At 33.1% G+C, this 20,946-nt stretch overlaps 1 protein-coding gene across 2 annotated transcripts in view; it reads right to left on the bottom strand.

The window, feature by feature from the left end:
* LOC132700853 (sodium- and chloride-dependent transporter XTRP3) overlaps positions 1-11,805 on the bottom strand; it is a 59,317-nt gene extending 47,512 nt beyond the window's left edge. For both annotated transcript variants that reach the window (XM_060668427.1, XM_060668435.1), the window contains exon 1: positions 11,329-11,805. In XM_060668427.1, coding sequence (XP_060524410.1) covers positions 11,329-11,608 — 280 coding nt within the window. In that variant the 5' untranslated portion in view covers positions 11,609-11,805. The remainder of the gene's footprint in view (positions 1-11,328) is intronic.
* Between the last annotated feature and the right edge of the window lie 9,141 nt (positions 11,806-20,946).

Genomic DNA, 20,946 nt, shown 5'->3' with positions numbered 1-20,946 from the left:
TTTGAAATCTATTATGTTATTGCTATTAAATGTTAAGTTAAATTTGCTAAAATTTCTGCTTCCAATATACGTTTCATTAAACATTAACAAGTTATCACTCACATTCTATAGAAATTTTATGTCACTTAAATTTGACATATTTTTTCAAATCTTCAATTGTTTTTTTAGAGATAATTTAAAATTAAAAATTCTTTATCTAAATTTATGTGGAGTTGAGTTTAATATACATTATTATCAACTCCCGAAATTAGAGAACACCTAACTTAGCTTTATATGACATTGCCACTTCAAAATTTTTCCAAAAAATTATGGTTACATATTCACACCAGAGCATTTGGTAAAATGCATACATAGTAATATTATGTAATTAATTATTTAACGAATTATGGTTTAACAAAGTTGCTTTCAATGATATGGGAAGGGTCAAATATGGGTCTAGAAAAAGTTTTTTTTTCTAATAGTTTAGTTTTAAAGAGTATTTATTGGAACTTCGACTACCATGTCAATTCTTAATTCTTTTACGAGTCGGTAGGACGCGCTTTATATCAAAAACTGTTATTTTTATGATGTTCTCGAAAATTTAAAATGTAATGCTATAAATATTTTTAGCTATGATGAAAGAGCGTAAAAAACACAGCAAGTAGTGAAAACACCATGGCAGTATCGTTTTTCCCCTCTGAGATATAATTAGAAATTAGCCGTATTAGCCGTTACCATGCCAACCGGTAAGCCTACTAAGTTATTTTATCCTCTTCTCCAATATTGACAATAACATGAAATACATAAATAAATTATATTGATGATTCATTTTTCACTATAATTGATTATTGTCGATTATATTGGACAAATTAGGACAAAATCAAATTTAACTCTAGTAAAAAATATAAACATTCCACGTCAAGTCTGTCGTCTCTGACACTATAAAAATGCTACGGTGTAAAAATATGTTTAATAAACACATTTTTATTTATATCTCAAAGGAGAAAAAAGATATTGCCCTGCCATTTCCACTATTTTCTGTGTTCTTTGCGCGCGTTCATCTTAGCTGAAAATATTTATACCATTATATTTGAAATTTTCGAGAAAATCATAAAAATGGCTGTTTTTGACATGAAGCGCCTCCTACCAAATCGTAAAAGAATTAATATCGTGATATTGACATGCCAGTTGAACCTGCTATAAATAATACACTTTAAAACTAAACTAACTTCGTCGAAATCGGATTAGCCAAAAAAAAATTTGACCTCTCCCTTCTCTTCCCTTAATTTGACGACATAGAAAAAAATAGTCCAAACAAAAAAGCTTCCTTATCTAGAGTAGATTACATTAAAACTAATTTTGATATATGTTAATATGGAATATTTTTGAGAAAAATCGTTTTTTCTATTTTACAATAGAAGTTGCTCCCCCTAGCGGCCATTTTGATAACCTAAAAATAATTTCCAGCTCTCGGCCGATTTACCTAATATATTTTTTTACCTAACTTGTAAGACAAAGAGGCGATCTCAGCTGTCAATGGCTTAAAGCAACATTGTTAAACCATGATTCGTGAAAAAATTAATAAAATAAATAAATAATTAAATAATATCAATATTCATGCATTTTACCAAATGCTCTGGTGTGCATATGTAATAGTAGTTTTTCGGATTTATAGGATCGCGTTAAAAAAAATTTTAAGGGGCAATGTGATATAAAGGCAAGTTCGGAGTGTACTCTAATTTCAGGGATTGATAATATATATATATATATATATATATATATATATATATATATATATATATATATATATATATATATATAAATTTAGATAAAGAATTTTTGATTTTACATTATAGCTAAAAAACATTTGAAAAACTATGTCAAATTTAAGTGACATAAAATTTCTAAAGAATGTGAGAGATAACTTTAGATTGTTACTGTTTATGACAGGTGTATTGGAAGCGGGAATTAAAAAATAACGAAAACTGAGTATAATATATAAATCAAAGCATTTTTTTAATGTGCAAATTTAACACCATTTTGGGTGTGACGTGCTTAACATTTAATTGCAATAACATAATAGATTCCAAATAAACTAAATATTAAAAAACCGTGATTTGACTGTATAAACCCACCTTCTTAGTCAAAGAAAAATACCCGTTTTGGGTTATTTCTTAAATCTAAAGATAAAAATTTAGTAATTTGGAATATAAAATAAATAAGAACTGAAAGTTGAGATTTTCACGAAATTATATATTTTCACATGACAATTGTTTCGACAAAACCGTGTCTTTATCAAATGTAATATTTACAAACTATCTGTTACTATATATACCGAAAAATGACAATAAAACCTAAATTAAAGTTGTTGTGAGAATGTAAGTTCAATAAAGGAGGGGTGTTTAAATCTAATTGATCGTTAAGCAATACATTTGAATGTCTCATTTTGTTAATCTCCATTGCTTCCAATAAATTTAATTTTCTTCTTTTTGTGGCTGTATGTAAAATATCGAAATTGTCGTCAAAAATGTGTTTTTCTGTGTTTAAATGTGTAGCAGAATTAGAATCTAGACTATTGTTTTTAAGCGCCCTTTTATGTTCGTTAATGCGTTTCTTGAAGGATCTACCTGTTTATCCAATATAAATTTTAGGGCAAGATCTGCATTTCAACCTGTAGACACCTGATTTTTGAGATTTTGGACATTTCGTTTTATTGTTTTTTGAAAATTTTCCTATTGTGTTGTTATTTCTGAAAGCTATTTTTAAACCACATTTCGACAAATGTTCTGAAACTTTTTCACTGGGTTCTCCTATGTATGTAATTGTTTTAAATTGTTAGTGTTCTGTATTAGGTTTCGGATAACTAGAGTTTACTGTTGTCTGGATTTGTTTTTTATTTATAATTTTATCGATAATGGACGGATTGTAATAGTTGTTCAGTGCAATTTGTTTAATGATATTAAGTTCTTTGTTGTAATTTTCTGTTGAGGGAAAATTTTTACTTCTATGGTGGTATAGATACGTGGATAATGCCTTTGCTTGCTTTGTTGGAACGGCCAGACAATTGAATTCTTTTTTAAATTACATTAACTCATTACATAATCGTATAAAATTTACTATCGAAATTGAACAGGATAACTCTATTAATTTTTTAGACTTAACTATTACGAAAACGAAAAACAAATGAGATTTTTCCATGTATCATAAACCTTCACACACGGACACAGTCATACATAACAGCCCAAATAACCCTTATACACACAAAATGGCTGCATTTCACTCATTTATACACACTTAATACGCCAATCTCCACAGAAAATTACAACAAAGAACTTAACATCATTAAACAAATTGCACTGAACAACGGCTACAATCCGTCCATTATAGATACAATTATAAATAAAAAACAAATCCAGACAACAGTAAACTCTAATTATCCGAAACCTAATACAGAACACGAACAATTTAGAACAATTACATACATCGGAGAACCTAGCGAAAAAGTTTCAAAACATTTGTCAAAATGTGGTTTAAAAATAGCTTTCAGAACTAACAACACAATAGGAAAATTTTCAAAAAACAATAAAACGAAATGTCTAAAATCTCAAAAATCGAGTGTCACAACAACATTAATTAAGGTTTTATTGCCATTTTTCGGTATATATAGTAGCAGAGAGTTTGTAAATATTACATTTGATAAAGACACGGTGTTGTCGAACAATTGTCATGTCAAAATATATAATTTCGTGAAAATCCGAACTTTCATTTTTAATTATTTTTGTTAAATGGATTTTCATCTAGTAAAAGCCACCTAGGTTCAATTTGGAATATTTTTGGGAAAACCTGTTTTTTCTATTTAACAGAATAATTTCCAGCATTTTTCTCTTGGCCGATGTACCTATAATTTTTTTTCTACGTTGTAGGACTAACGGTTCCTGAGATAAACACTGCGTTCTGTATTAATGGGCCACCTGGTACAATGAACGGTGCCAGCCGTTATATCTAAAATTCGCGTATGTGATTAAATCAAATGCCACCACAAAAAGGAACACTTTAGAATTTCCTATATATAGAACGCAAAAGTTCCTCGGCATTCATCGATCCACTCAGTAAATCTTGCCGGGATATAAATGTGCTCAATTTTATGCCGATTCTAAAAATACAAACTCGATAGCCCGACTTCTTTCCTCGACAATTACCGTTTATCCAGTAAAACGGTTTTATCGATCGAACTGCAGCAATTAAGTTAGTATCTTTTTTATGGAGACTTTGACAGTGGGTTAGTGAGGATTATATTTATTATTAAGACAAGCTAAAAAAATAAACAAATTAAATATTCTTTATTTCTCCTTTCTTCTTTGTTAAAAGATGGAAGGTTTTTCGTTCTACCAAGTCCAATGGTGTATCATCTGCCGCCTTTACATAAAATTTGGATGTCCGGTTTCAAAAATTTGTCTTCTCTTATCGAGAATTTTTTTCTCTGATCGTCTACATGCTTTAAGGTTTTTTACAGCGTAAGATACCTATTAACTTTAATATTGTTTTGATCAATTTCGTTTGATTTTAATTCAATTCGTCAACATTTTCATTGTCCTGAAATAAAGAGCGACCTGTTTTTTTTTTGACAGACACTAAGGAATGTGCCATTCAACTTGTTATTTTTTGTTCTTCAAGTTTTACGTATATTTTTATGTTGGATTCTAGTATTGTCACTACATAACTATGTTCTGACTAAATGTACTATTGTCAATTCGGCTTTTTCTATAATTTAATCACAATAATAATAACACTTATTTTCAATGAGAATACGCACAATTACAAAACATACTTAAAATACAACAGAACTATAAATTGCAGTGCACTCATTGCATATAATACCCGTCCAAAAAATAATTAAAAAAAATAGTTATTTAGCGTCAACGATGGAGTAGTTCTTGCTTTTAAAAGTTATGATAGATGCAAAACTTTTTTAAAATTTAAAAGTATACAGGGTGACTCAAAATAGCGCTACGAACAAAACATTCATTTTTTTTAAAATGGAGCACCTTATTTTTAAACTTTGCTTTGAATTCGTTTTGAAGTTCATCAACTAGTTGTCACACTTGTAAGGAAATTACGATAGCACCCACACCACACCCAACATCCATTTTTAGTGTTCGATTTACAAAATGAGTTAAGTTGTCCTCATGTTGAAGTGAAGTGAGCCAGGTATACTATTCATTGTGGAGTGAAGTTCCGATGGGAAGAAGAGACAAACATTTTTGAAGCAGTTTTTGCCGACAATCCTCAGTTGACAAGCTTGATATTATAATTTTCATTCAAAATCACCCGAATATCAAATCAGTCGCAATGCAGTTTTCAGCTCCTGGGCATTCCTGTAACCAAGAAATAGATGCTGTCCACAGCTGTATTGAGAGAAGTATTACTCCCCTTTTTCTCTGTTGCGTTTATTTTTGAAAGTAAGCAAACTCTGGAAATAATGCAACTGGGTTGTAACGACTTTCTGGATTATAAAACCTCAACTACTAGGTATAATTACAATTACACTCACACGTTGCACTTACCACTTACCACGCACTTCTCGAGCAATACTATAAACTTAGCCACTCCCATTAAAAATAATACAAAGTATATATTCGTGAGTGTAGAGGAACACGATCAGACTCGACAGGCAGGGACGGTTTAAAACCACCAACTCGCGAATCTGTGTCGAAAACACTTCCTTAAAATAAGAAGCACGTTCAAATGGATGCCCGTAGTGGACCAAACTTATAACAATGGTATACAGTGGTTTTGTTGCCCTGGATATGAGACTAATTTTACATATATTTATGCTCACAATCACATCAATGATTTTGTAAGAACTGCTCTCAATTTTGTTAAAAGTCTTTATTTTCATTTTAATTTTAAAAAATCGGAAAACAAGAAATAAAATAAGATAAATGTTAAAAATATTAGTTTTATTTTCAAAGATTAACAAACATTGAAGTAAATAGAGAAAAAAATGTTAAAAACTTACACTATATTTCCGTAAAACGCTTTTGATTAGCTTTTCTTTTATAACTCTTCTTTGGACAATCTCTTTTTAAAGTCCAGCAGTAATCTGCCATCATGTGATAATCCCAGCGACCCTTCAATCACTTTTAGATCCTGGAACCGCTCTCCCGCTCTCCCTATTCTTCACTATAATTCCCTAAAATATCCGGGAATTTATCTAGATGATTGCGAAGATAGTGTAACCTGATACTCATATTTGCTCCTAGAATCTGTCTGAAAATTTGTCAGCATATTTTCTACAAATGTAATTAAAACAGTTTCCGTCCTTGTCTAATACTTTTACCAATTTCTTGATCATTCCGAACTTGATATGTAATGATGGGAGTATGATTTTGTCTCTGCTTACCAATGTCTCTCTTATTACATTGGCTTTACCGACAGTTAAAGAATCTCTCACAGGCCAAACATCTTGATTCCAATGATGTTGCTTTGCGAATATTTCTTGCATCCACTCTGTTGACTGAGTAAAAAATTAACCATTTTCAAATCTAAACAAATCGGCCATTGATGTTCCGAATTATTAATTTTTTCTAAAACTAATTTTACATTTTCATACTCCCCTTTGGGTTTTGTTGAATGAGCAATTGGAATAGATGCAAATTTATTACCAATGTGCCGTAAAACGCGTTTCAAACTTCTTTTAGAACTGTCAATGAAAAGTCGCCACTCAGTAGGTTTGTATGCTATTAAACCCATGTCTAAAAGTAGCTTCGCGATGTCATTACAGTATACCAGACCTTCATCTTCACTAAAAAATTGCAAAAACTCTTTTTCTCGTGTCCTGTATGTCGTAATTGTCACTGTTGGGGCCAATACATTTTTTTCGTTCAATCTTGAGGCTAATAATTCAGTTCGTTTTGAGAAAATAACTTCGGAGTAGATGTTTCACCTTTCCATTCACTTTCACTTATAGACTGTCCCGGTTTCAAGATTTTCACTATATAGTATAGGGCATTTTGTAGACTCCAGGTTTGATTGCGATTGAAACCTTTAGCATCTACAACGCAAGAGTAACAATCATCGAAATGATTTGTAGGCTCCATCCAGATCATCGGAATACCAAAGTCTATTCCAGAACGTTCTTCTTTTTTCCATAACCGTAAAGACTCAACGCATAACTTACAAATTTTATGACGAATCGATAGTTTTTCTAGTTTGTCCATTTTAAAATCGAAATATTTAGTGTAAGCCTCCTTAACAAAGTGTGTAATGTTTCGTTGTTGCTCTTTTGTTAAATCAACACCGCAAATACAACAAAACAAATCAGTACTATATTTACACTTTCTTCTTGACGAACTCATATTTTAAAATACAAAACAAATACATATTTAAATATATATTCAGTAATTGAAACGAAATATTAACTCATAAGAACTTATTTAGATTCACGTGTAGGTACTTCGTATTGTCTAATAACTGAGATCTCAGCTGTTCTGCGGAGCAAAGGGAATTGCTAAAAGTAGGGATCACGTGATGTTTGTATGCGCGAGAAAGTTGTGCAGAAGCCTAATCATGACGGATAAAATCGATTTTTATGAATTAAAAGCTGACTATTGTTCAAATTATAGGATTTGTGAAAATCATAAAAATAAGAGCACATTCGTGATCTGGACACTTGAAAACATAAAAATTTTCACAGATATCCAGGGCGACAAAAAAAAAACATTATTTCTAGAGCTGTGTTATAACGCAATATTACGGAAGTAGTTTGTATTTAAACGTTTCCTATGAATTACCAAGTATAATATTTTGTTTTGTTCACTTTTCGATCTAAAAATAGTATTTATTTTTGTATAGAATTACGTTCATACGAATGTTTATTTTTTAAAACATTAAAAACATTGGTCGCTGATCTAGCTACTTTTAGGTGGTACCGAATACGAATCTGTTATCATTTTCAATTTGAAAAAATCTCTAAAAGTAGTTTTCCATTTTCCGCTTCTAAAAGCTGCGTCAGTTAACTTTAGTCTATGCTATATGAAAATAGTATATTATGCAACAAGTGCGGTAAACGGCATTTGACTCACGAGTTTATTTGACACGAGCGGAGCGCAGCGGAGCGAGTTTTTAATTAACGAGTGAGTTAAAAAGTTTACCGAACGTGTTGCATACTATACTTTTTCTACGACCGTTAGTTTTTGGGTACATTTTCCCCAATTGACAAACTTCAAAATTCAAAGCGTGGGGAATATCTCCGAAAACATCCGATTGCTCTCAAATGCGTGCGGTAAAATCCCGGAAATGTCCGAAGTGGCTCGGATCCGTGGGAAACGAAACTGACGTGGTAAAGTGACGCTTCCCGCACGCCAGATCGGTGTGTAATTAGGTATTTTACAGACGGGAGTAGAAAAAAACCATTTCAATTCCTTTTTGGTACGATGAACCCTGTATTCGAACTTGAAAATTAGTATAGTTTTGGTTAGTTAATAGAAACAAATTATGAAAAAGATGTAAAACAGCAATAATCAATAAGTGGATCTATCTAGTTTTCCTAGACCTAGAGAAATCTTTTGACACACTTCCAAAATATGCGGTGAGGCAGAGTTTGATAGAAGGAAAACTAATTTCAGCCATAATTTAATGCCATAATAGAAGAACAGCAAAAATTGCGTCAGAACCGACGACATGCGGCCAGCATACTTTACAGTAAACGACAGCGTTACGCATGGAAGCGTTTTGAGTTCGCTACTATTTAATTTAGTTATTGACGATGTAATAAAAAAAAACTAGAACCGGTACATCCGGTTTCTTAGTAGAGTATAAAGAGTTGAAACTCGTTTGGATACGCGAATGTGCGTTTGCCGATGATGTGGTTGTGTTTGCAAGAAATGAAAGGGAACTTAAGAAGAACCTGGAAACAATAGGCTAAATGAGAAAAACCTTAAAATCAACGAAGAAAAAACGAAAATTATGGTTACGTCCAAAACAAATGGAATCCTGACCATCGAATTAACGAATAGAGCAAGTTGACATTTTTAAATACCTGCGGGTACAACGAAGTAGCAACGGGTGTCACCAAACAGAACTAAATGCGAGAATCGAGAATGCCTCAAGACTATTTCACACTTTAAAATCAAGCTTATTATTAAAGAGGGAAATATCATCTAAAACCAAAATAACAATATACAAGGCAATATTCATTCTAATTTTAACATTTGGATGTTAAAGCTGGTTACTGACCCAAAAGGCAAAAAATTCAAAGAATGGAGATGAAGAACCTACGAAAGGTCCTAGGTATCACAATTAGAGACAAAATCCGAAATGACGTGATTAGAGAGATATTGAAAGTACAACGAGTTCTCAAACATATTGAGAAATACCAATTACGATGGTACGGACACCTAAAAAGAATGGACAAAAAGAGACAAGCAAAACTGATCTGGGAAGCGAGAAGGTTCAGCCGAAGAAAAATAGGAAGACCGCAACTATCATGGGATCAGGACATAGCGAATATACTAAGAGAAAGAGGACTGGGGATAATGGAAGCAGCTGAAATGGCACTAGATAAGAGAAGATGGAGAAAATTTGTATACGAGTTGTAAACATTATTCAACCTTACACCTTAGGGTAGATAGGTTTAGGATTATATATCGTCGGTAGACAAGAGAAAGTGACCAAGTCCAATATTAACAGTTTTAAGCTACTAATATTTGAATATTTTTCAACAAATGTGAAATTCAATTGTTTCTTGTAAGTTTACTTTAGTGGAAATACATATTGAACAATAACTTAAGTATTGTTTTATTATAGCCATAGACCTATTATTATTTTTGTATTCGAAAGAAATGGTTTAGACTTAGTCAGTTTGTCATGAATCAATGAATCAATTATTTCCTGTAAGTTTGAAATCAGCTTTTTGTTAATTAATTACCATATTAAAAAAAATGTATTGTATTATTAGTCATAATATAACTATACCTATTATTTTCGTATTCGAAGGAAATTAAGATCAATTTGTTCACCTAACATTTATTAACTATTTAAATAACAAATTCACGATTAAAACAAATTATTAAACAATAATAATTACTAATAAGAAAAATGAAGTAGCATTAAAATAATCCTAACATCACTGCTTTCGTCTTGCGCAGCTTCGGGGCATTTGTCTTTTATGGAATTATTACTTGATAAGTTCATATACCAGCAACAATACTCATTGAGATAACTCCAGTTCGGCAAAGTTTAACTAAGTCATCCTTTTTGTTTTTGGATATTGGCAATGATTCTGAGTAGCACTCTCTTAAATCTGACTCTTTCGGCCTACTACCGGGCCTACCCTTTACTTTTCCTTTTACATTTAGAACTTTGTATTCTCCATCGTAATTGTTTCTGAACAATATAAAATTTTTTGTTCCTTTTTCATATCGGAGTTGTTTGATCTTCAGCCATTCTACTCTTTGACCACTTTCGTCTCGAATCGTATTTTTTAATGTTGATTTGCTTAACCCATTTTGTCCCAGTGGTACGTTAATGATTCTATGATTTTTTTTGTCCCATCCAGGAAATATTTTTGCACATCCACTTAGAAATTTTATTATTATCACTACTAAAGGACATAAAACCGTAGAAATCGCTAATTTATATGTAAAGGAACGATCTTATATATGACTTCAAAGGTTAACAAAAGCGGTACATAAATTTGTATCATATTTTCAAGTAAATCCAAAATATTTGTTAAGTCTATAGTATGTAGATTACATCGCATAAAACATACATTGGAAATACTGTATTAATTATGCTTTATTTTTTTAAAATATTTACTGGTGCGTGAATGCACCACTCGTTTTATCTGTGAAACAAAACTTTGTTATTGCAAGTCTAGACAAATCAGCGCATGTAAAATAAACATCCAACAATTAGCGTGTTCTTTAGTATTAGTTTGTGCCTTGTGCAGAGCACGTTACTTTATTGTCATAGTCTCAATAGATTAGTGTTTTCTACATTTGGGCGGCACCATCTCCTGACATACACTAGACTGGCACACATTTTGCATAATTCGAACACGATTCAACACACGCTGTATTACACACGAAATAAGAATGATTACTAATAAACTTAAACTAAGTAGTATACCAAACCAAAGAATATTAAACACAGGTAGGTATAAAATTATTTTCTATTACGGAGCACAATTTTACCTGAATTTAAATTCTGAAACTTTAGGTAATAATCTTGTTGCATTGTATGTTAATGACCACCCTTGTATAATTAAATTCCAAAGCAATTGATCACTTACTTATATCTACGAACAGATCATACTATTTCAACGTCCTCACACCTCACCAGACCTACCTCCGCCGTTCTGCTGACACAAATACGGAAACCTCCAGATGTTGCCGAGACCCACCGAATACCCGATGATCGACAGGAAGAACTGCATTTTCCCAGACCACGCTGCCCTGTCTCCATCCTGATCGGCGAGGTTGCTACCCCTGGAAATAACCGAACCTCTAGGTCCTTGGAGGACGATAGTCACGCCCGGTTTCCTCGCGGTTTCACTTCCGGTCGCTTTGTTGTTCAAAGGGGCCAGTTCGTGCCCGTTTAGACTCAGTTCGGGTGCTTTACCGGCCATAACTATGTCGCGAGCTGAAGAGTTCGTTTAAGACACGCGTATGCCAATCCTTAGCCCATGCTCGCGAAAAAAACGGGCCGTGGATGAGGTCTCGCGCCAATCAATAATGGAGCATGTGGTCGACGGAGAATTCTCGACCTAAATGACGTCGCCGCCGTTCGATTCGGAATCCCTTACGTCTGGATGTTGCCGAGAGACTGAACGTAATTTTGTTGTGATATCCCGGAGCGAGGTTGCTCGTTTACATGCGTCCTCGAACGGCTCGGGAAGGCCTACGGGAACGCAGTATTGATATAGCGGGAGGGTGATGTTTTTCGATGACGTTCGAGGGTAATTTCTAAGAAAAAATTGATGAGATGCTGACCTGACCTTCTCCAATTATGGATGTTATCTGCCGACGGCAATAAAGCTCGTGTCCGATAGGTATTAAAGGACAGAACATTAGATACGGACTCTCAAAGGTTTTGGTAATAATTAAAAAAAAACTGTTTGTGGGAGTAATCTCATTAAATTACCCTAAGAAAAAACAATGATATTAAAAATACAGGGTGTCCAGAAATTAGACGTCAATATTTTAACCACGTATTCTGTGACCCAACATAAGGATAAAAGTTCATATAAACTAGGTTCCAAAACGTCCTAGTTTTTAACACACAGGGTGTTAAATTTGAAGAGGTGATGGCAATTTTTTGTAAGACAATAGATCCATAATTTACCTTGATGATACGTGGTTCGATACACACCACATTTTATCCAAAGGATGGGTTAATTCCACTTAAAACTGTTAAACCTTCAAATACAGGAAAACGCATCATTATGATATATACTGGGCCAGGTAACGGATTTGTCCCAAACTACTTGCTATTGTCTGCGAAGAATATTAAGGATTCCTGCTTAGATTACCATGCCGTACAAAATTGATTTCCAAACAATTCAGGCGTCTGCTAGGCTAAACACCAGCCTCATCAAGTTCAAAAACTGAAATCCAAGAATATTTGCTAAAAAATGATATTTATTTATTTTGAATCCAGTAACAAAAAAGCGAGTTTTTTTCTAAGTCTTAAATTCATATACAATTAAAAAACAGTGTCTTGCTCCCCATAGAACATTTCTGGAACCAAGTAAAATGAAAGATCAGAGCAGAAAAAGTTACTCCTACTTTAAGTCCCAGTCTTACAAATTTGATAGAAAAATATTTTATTATTATTATTATTAATATTATAAAATTATAAAAATAAATATTATAATATTATAAAAAAGAATAACATTACAATACACATTGAGGACTCTTAAATTTTCTATACCAAACAACATAAATCCTTTATAATTAATCTCAATGACGACTCGTAGAGTGAAACAGAATTAGAATTTGGATTTGAATAAAAATGTATTGATGTATATATACTCCTCGATATATATTTATTGTATATACCAACGTATTGTACTAACCAAAACGTCTTAGTTAGTTAACATGATGGCGATTTTTTGTAAATATTTTCGAAACACGTAAATATTTTTGAATAAAATTTGGTACAGTTACTAAACTTTTTAGGCTCTTTTTAACGAACTAAAACTTAGTATTGGATTGTCTTCAGAGGTGGGTAACACGGGTCAGGCGTAGAAAAAATTTGCCCTAAATTTTTTGTTTGGCGAATTTTCGTAATTTGGACTGCATAATTTGCAAATCTGAAGTTTTCTACGGTTTTCGAGAAAAATGCTTTTGAAAATTTATTTGCAAATTATTTTAGTCCTTACAATCATTAGTAAGCCTTGGAAGTTAATGACGCGTTTTATTTGTTTGCGTTACTGGGTAAATAAAAATTAAATTTTAATTATTCGACAGCTTTCAATTTTGTTCATTTTTGGTAAAAAATAGTTTTTACTTGGATTCTTCTTATAAATCCTTTTATTATCAAAACACAAATCAAACTCTGCAATGTAAAGCTAATTATTCTAATAAAAAAATAAGCTATTTAAATCTGATGGAGTTGTTTTCTAATAGAGAATTAGCGGATATTCATTTTGTATATGGCTTTTGCAATGGCAGAGCTGGGGAGGCCGTACAAGAGTATGGTAGAAGGCTTTCTAATCATTGAGTACCAGATCGTCGAGTTTTCATTAATACAGACGGGCAGGGGGGTGGGGGGAACTATAATATGGAAGACGCGCTTAATTTAATTGAAGATTAGCCGACAAGGAGAATTCGGACTGTTTCCAGACTCTCGGGAAAAGTAAGTAATATCATTTTTCTTTTATCTTACAATTTTACCACTGCTATTGTTACATTAATTCAGGCGCGGGTCCATGATTTGGTTTGTGGGTAGGGGGCGTTTCGTAAATAAAAAAACTGTTTTTTACCAACAATGAACAAAATTGAAAGCTGTCGAATAATTGACATTTAATTTTTATTTACCCAGCAACTCAAACAAATGAATCGCGTCAATAACTTCCAAGGCTTTCTAATTATTATCTGCACCTCGATTGTAAACATTAAAATAAAAAAAAAATGTAATTAATTTTTCAAAAGTATTTTTCTCGAAAACGGTGTGTTCTGGCGAGGTGCGACAAGGGTACCTTATTTAAGTAGAAAACGTCAAATTTTCAAATTCTGCGGTCCAAATTACGAAAATTAAACAAAACAAAACATTTAGGGCAAATTTTACCAGCGCCACTCCTGTGTTACCCACCCCTGAAAACAATCCAATACTAAGTTTTTTTTTGTTTAAAAATATTTACATGTTTCGACAAAATTTACAAAAAATCGCCATCACCTCTTTAAGTTGTATGTTAAAACTAAGACGTTTTGGACCCTAGTTTATACGAACTTTTATCCTTATTCTGGATCACAGAATACGCGGTTAATATATTGGCGTCCAATTTCGCGACACCCTGTATACAATAAATTTATATCGAGGAATATCACAACATTTTCCTCATTGAGAGTAATCAATTTTTTATAATGTGCTGTACTTAACTTTTCCGGCTATCAATTGATATGTTATTAATTACATTTTTGTTATCAAATTTATAAGACTGGGACTTAAAGTAGGAGTAACTTTTTCTGCTCTGATCTTTGATTTTACTTGGTTCCAAAAATGCTCAGTGGGGAGGAAAACATACTGTTTTTTAATTGCATATGAATTTAGGACTTAGAAAAAAGGCGCTTTTTTGTTACTGAATTTAAAATAAACAAATAACAATTATTCAACAAACACTTGAATTGTTTGGAAACCATTTTTTCGAAAAATCGGCACTTGTGTCATCATGATAATCAAAGTAAGAATCATTAATATTCTTTGCAGACGACAGCAAGCAGTTTGGGACAAATCCGTCTTCTAACCTAGCATATATTATAGTAATGCGTTGTCCTGTATTTAAAATTGCTTTGGTCTAACAGTTTGGAGTGGAATCAACTCATCCTTTGGATACAGTGTGGTGTGTATCGAACCACGTTTCATCGAGGTAAATTATGGATCTATTGTCTTTTAACTTCTTGAATTTAATTAACTCTCCACATAATCTGTGTGATTCCATTACTACCTACCTTCTTATCATCTTCTTCATCTTCTTCGTCGTCTTCTTCTTCTAGCTTCTTTTTCAATTTTATCTAAGGTAGAAACAACTTCACTTTGATAAAGACAATATATTTTCCTCCTTATTAGGTCCTGATCACTATTATCTATAGGGTAAGTCTGAATACCATTACATTTATTCGTTTTCTTCAATTATTCACTATTATCGACGATATTGTCTTTTTATAAATAGACAGGATGCTTTTAAAGCGAAAAATGATTTGACAGGACATTGTTACATTCTTGTAAAATAACTTTTTCAAAGCACACAGTGAAAACGATTATTCAACACTGCCACAAATGGTCAACACCCAAGAAATATATCAGAAATTAAAAAATATACCTGGGCCACCCCTGCCTTGTCACTGAAATCAGAATATTTTTTTTGTTAATGCGTTTACACAATAGGTAATAACCACGTTTTATTAGGGATGGTTCATTGAATACCAACACGATGAAAATTGAGACCGACTATACATACTCAAAACTGTTGTGCAAGAGAAGCGTTCTTTAAGACCTAATTCCCTCTAACTCGAAAGTCCATCATTCAGAGATACTCCAGAAGGAACGGGTATATTAGTAGCTGGATAATATCATTTATTTAACCTAGTAAAATAAATGTCAAAGTGAATGGAGTATACTCGGATCTTCCTCACATCAACTTGGGCACACCCCAGGGAGAATCTTAGGTCCATTACTTTTTCTTTTGTATGTAAACCAACTGCTGCGTTTTTATGTAAGCAGATGACACGCGTATCTCCGGAGCTCAGGAGCCGACCAATAGGTTCTTCGGTGCTGTGGCACACATTTGGTCATAAATTTGGAGAAACCTTAACCTAAACCTAAACCTTTGCCTAACTTATATCCATGCTTTCCTAAAGTGGGACCACGACATCTAATAAATTGAGCAAAACGTTTTTCCCAATATTAACAGTCAGGTCCTTGAACTTTCCATTATGCCTCAGCATACTCGTCTATTTCATATAATATTGTAAACTGGGGACAAACTACTGATACGGAGAAGGAGTTCGTCCAGCAAAAAAGGATACTTACTCCCATAAGAAATAAACTGATGTCCACGGTTATAATCGCCAATATAGAGAACACCTTCCCAATCTATTTAAGATCTTCTCTTAGAGATGAAGATTTTCACCTAATGGTTCTTAAAGAGGTTTTAATATATAATTTAATTCAGAACTTTCAACATAAAAAACATTATTCTCCAAGATCTGCAATATTTTCTCGCTGTATTCGAAGGAACATCAAGATCATTTCAGGACCTTATGCAAAACGTTATCTTCCATGATTTTCGGATACAAATCTATTTTGATTAATTTTAAGATTGATCTAAGAATCCTTTTTTGTATTATCTGTGGTGTTACCCCAAATTGTTATCTGATATGTCATTGAGGGGTATACTAATTCATAAAATGCAGTTTTCGGCCATGAAAATGATAGAACATAAAATTTTCGTTCAAAATATTTTTAATAACGGTTGGTTCAGTCCTTTTTCAGATTTTTTATATATAAACTTTAAGTACTGTTCCTTAAAAGTTTTTCGCTTCTATTTTCTGGCCTTTAAAGCCAACTTGATATCAAGAGTATCTCTAATGGATTCAGATTATTGAGATAGTCTTTTTTTACACAGATATAAAGACGTAGTGTAATAATAACATGTTTTAGCCACTAAAATTGACGAAAAATGTTTTTTTTTTTCATAAAATTTTCAGATCCTAATAAGCTATTTGAAAATCATGTTTCAAGATAACATTAAGTAATATTCCTTCAAATCAACTAACATTTATACCCAAATTAGTGATTGAACCTTCTCTTGGAAGTTAGTAGTAGTAAGTAAACATCTATATCGGATAATATGCTTGAACGTTTTTTTAATAATGGTCCAAATTCAGCTTCATTTTCACATTTTTGAGATATAAACTTTAAGTCCGTATCTTTTTAAAGTTTGTTCCTTTAAAAAAATTTCATTTTTATTTAATGGTCTTCAAAGCCTACTTGAGGTCAAGAGTGTATCTAATATCCATTAGAGACACTCTTGACCTTGACAAGTTATTGAGGAAAGTTTTTTTTCACAGATATATGACGACAATTACAGAGTGTAATAATATTAACTTTATAGCTACTTTAACTGAGCATGTAGCCTAGTGAAAATGACATTCGTTAGTTCATGAAAAATATTGTTTTTCTATAAACCTCCCAGATCCAAATAAGCTGTTTCAAAATCATATTTTAAAATTAAATTAAATAAAATCCTGAACAAATCCATTAACATTGATACTCAATTTGGTGCTTGAATTTTCTCTTAGACGTCATCCCGATGGCTTGCTAATAACTACTGAAATAATTAGGCGTGTAAATAAATATCCATATCGTGTAACATACTTGAAGGTTTATAGTTCATAACTTTTTTTAATAATGGTCCAAATACAGCTTTAAACAGTATTTTTTCAGATTTTTTGGATATAAACTTTAAATCCTGTTCTCTACAAAGTTAGTGCTCTTTTAAAAGTTTTTAATTTCTATTGCATGGCGTTTACCTTTAAAGCCAAGACAGTTTTCAATGGATTCAGATTATCGAGGAACGTTTTCTTACACAAGTATATGAATGTGACTGGAGAGTGTAATAATATATTATTACGATTTAAATTGACAGACCATGCAGCCTAGTGAAAATTACATTGATTGGTTGGTGGAAAATAATTAGTCTTTATAAACCTCCCTGATCCAAATAGGCTATGTTAATAAAATGTTTTAAAATACCATTAAATAATATCCCGGACAACTAACATTGATACTCAATTTGGTTATTGAACATTCTCTTAAAGGTTATCTCCATGGCTTGTTAATGATTACAGAAATAAATCGGCCTATACGTAAATATCTGCATAGGATAACATGCTTGAAAACTTATACTTCAAAATATTTTTTATAATGGTTCAAATTCAGCTTCGATGAGTCTTTCTTCAGATTTATGAAATTTAAAACTTAAATGAGTTTTTCGCTTTTATTTCATGACCTTTAAAGTCAACCTGATGTCAATAGCATCTCTAATGGATTCAGATTAGTAGAAAAGGTTTTTTTACCGCAGATATATGACATTCGTTAGTTGGCGAAAAATAGTTTTTCTATATAAACCTAGCAGATCCAAATAAGCTACTTTAAAATAACGTTTTTTTTTTAAATAACGTTAAACATCCACTAACATCGATACTCAATTTGTCGATTGAACCTCCTCTTAGGGGTCATCTGTTCGCTTGTCAATGACCACAGAAATAAATCGGCGTGTAGGTAAATATCTATTTTTAAAACCTCGTATTTCTCTACGATAACCGGACACAGACGCAAAAACACGCATTCGGCGTAATTGTGAAAGGACGTGCGTGATATCGAAACTTATTTCTACCACGAAACAGGGATCGAACGTTTTCGTCAAACATAAACTTATTGATTTTGCGTTTCCGTCGGTATTCGGACGTACTCGGTTTTTCCAGGTGCGTTACGTCGGAGTCGGCGGCTATTTCTATTGTTACGTAATCGTGTAAAAAGCCGCTCGTAGCGCGTAACTCGATTTGACGCGATAATTTAATCAGCGTGCTCTTTAATGGGATTCTAAGCGCGAGTACCAAAGAGTTTCGTAAATTAAATAAAACTTAAAAAGCCAGACTTAATCATAAAAGATGAAACGCACCTAAAATAGGAGAGAATTTGACAGAAGACAGCAAGACGAAATGAACATTAGAAAAATCTTACTGTTCTAATTTTTGCACTAATACGTATTCGCAAACCTTCAAGAAAGCTGCATAGCATTAGCACGACAAGTTTTAAGCTTAGTATTAATGTTTTTTACGTGACACTCGTTCTTAAATCCTTAGATTAAGTACTGCACAGTGTGATAATAATAATAATACGTTTACGTCAAATAGTTGCCTTTTTTGTCGATTTGGATTAAAATGCAGTAAAATGCGGCTTTTCAGCCTCACATTCTATTAAAACCTAAAAGAATAACTCAAACTTACTTGTCCTTGATATACCTGAATGCTGAATGATTAAGTAAACAAAAATAACAAAACATAAATTCAAACAACGTTGTTCTGAACTCTACTGAATGTTGCCGAAAAGCTTGGTTTATTTCTAGATAGCAATTTGCGATTTGAAAACTTGGAAGAGCGTTTTCAGTCACAGCCCTTCCTTATAGTTCACAAAACGATTACCGAAATAATTATATGCTGTTCAGACACCAGGAATATACAGATGTTCATTTACATTGCTATTAAAACTACAATAATCTCAGCACCTCAAACTGAATGCCCACCCATCATTTAAATATCATTTTGAATGGTATATAATGCAAGTCAAAAACCGGACATAACACGCTATAGACGTTTTTACGCGTGATTTTCTATTCCTTTAAATTATAAGGGGTGTTTTTTTCGATGTATTGAACTTTAAGGTGCAATAAAACAACGTTGGATTATTCGATTGACATGAATTTTATTTATCCGAAAGATAATCTTGTGGCATTACATTTTAAATATGATTTCTGGCATATGACCGCCACGGCTGGCGCGGACGTCCAATTTTCGATGACTTTTTACAACATTTGTGCCCGTATATCGGCAATAATACGGCGAATATTGTCTTCCAAACGGTCAAGCGTTTGTGGCTTATCCGTGTAGACCAATGACTTTACATAGCCCCACAGAAAGTAGTCTAGCGGTGTTAAATCACAAGATCTTGGAGGCCAATTCAGAGGTCCAAAACGTAAAATTAGGCGGTCACCAAACGTGTCTTTCAATAAATCGATTGTGGCATGAGCTGTGTGACATGTCGCGCCGTCTTGTTGAAACCACGTCTCCTGGAAATCATGGTTATTCAATCCAGGAATGAAAGAGTTTGTAATCATAGCTCTATACCGATCACCATTGACTGTAACGTTCTGGCAATCATCGTTTTTGAAGAAGTACGGACCAATGATTCCAGCAGCCCATAAAGCGCACCAAACAGTCAGTTTTTCTGGATGTACCGGTGTTTCGACATACACTTGAGGATTAGCTTCGCTCCAAATGAGGCAGTTTTGTTTGTTCAACCAGAAGTGCGCTTCATCGCTAAAAAAATTCGCAGGAGCAACGACAATCTCGTTTTGAGCCCATTCGACGAATCTTTGCCTTACTAACAACGACAATCTCGTTTTGAGCCCATTCGACGAATCTACGCCTTACTTGATGATCGTTCGGCCTCAATTCTTGCACGAGTTGGATAAAGTGGATGGACACAGATCCAATTCCTGTGCTCGATGGCGGATGGACTCATTCAGGTCTTCCTCAATGCTACGCTCTACACCAGTAATAGCTTCTTCTGTACGCAGCGTACGGCGTCTCTGGGGATGCGAGTTATCAATAAGAGTAAACGTGGTGCGAAAACGTTCCATGGTTAATCGAATTAACTGCTCTGATGGACGATTTTGTCGACGATAAAATGAACGTAGTGCACGATACGTATTCCCCACAGAACCATTATTTTCGAAATAAAATTGCACTATTTGCAAGCGTTGTGCAGGCGTGAGTCTATTCATGATGAATTGCCAAACCAAACTGAGAATAAATCACTTGACAGCTGTTAAATCGGTCGCCATCTTGAACAGTAATGCCAACTTAAAGTTGTATACATCGAAAAAAAAAACACCCATTATTTCTCCTTACATTAACTGCCTGCCATATTTCATAGTGAAAGAAATAATAGTTGTTTTTT

This window comes from Cylas formicarius, unplaced genomic scaffold, assembly GCF_029955315.1.
Source record: "Cylas formicarius isolate icCylForm1 unplaced genomic scaffold, icCylForm1.1 PGA_scaffold_10__41_contigs__length_53128322, whole genome shotgun sequence".
Taxonomy (NCBI): Eukaryota; Metazoa; Arthropoda; class Insecta; order Coleoptera; family Brentidae; genus Cylas; species Cylas formicarius.
This window is presented reverse-complemented; position numbering and strand designations above follow the sequence as displayed.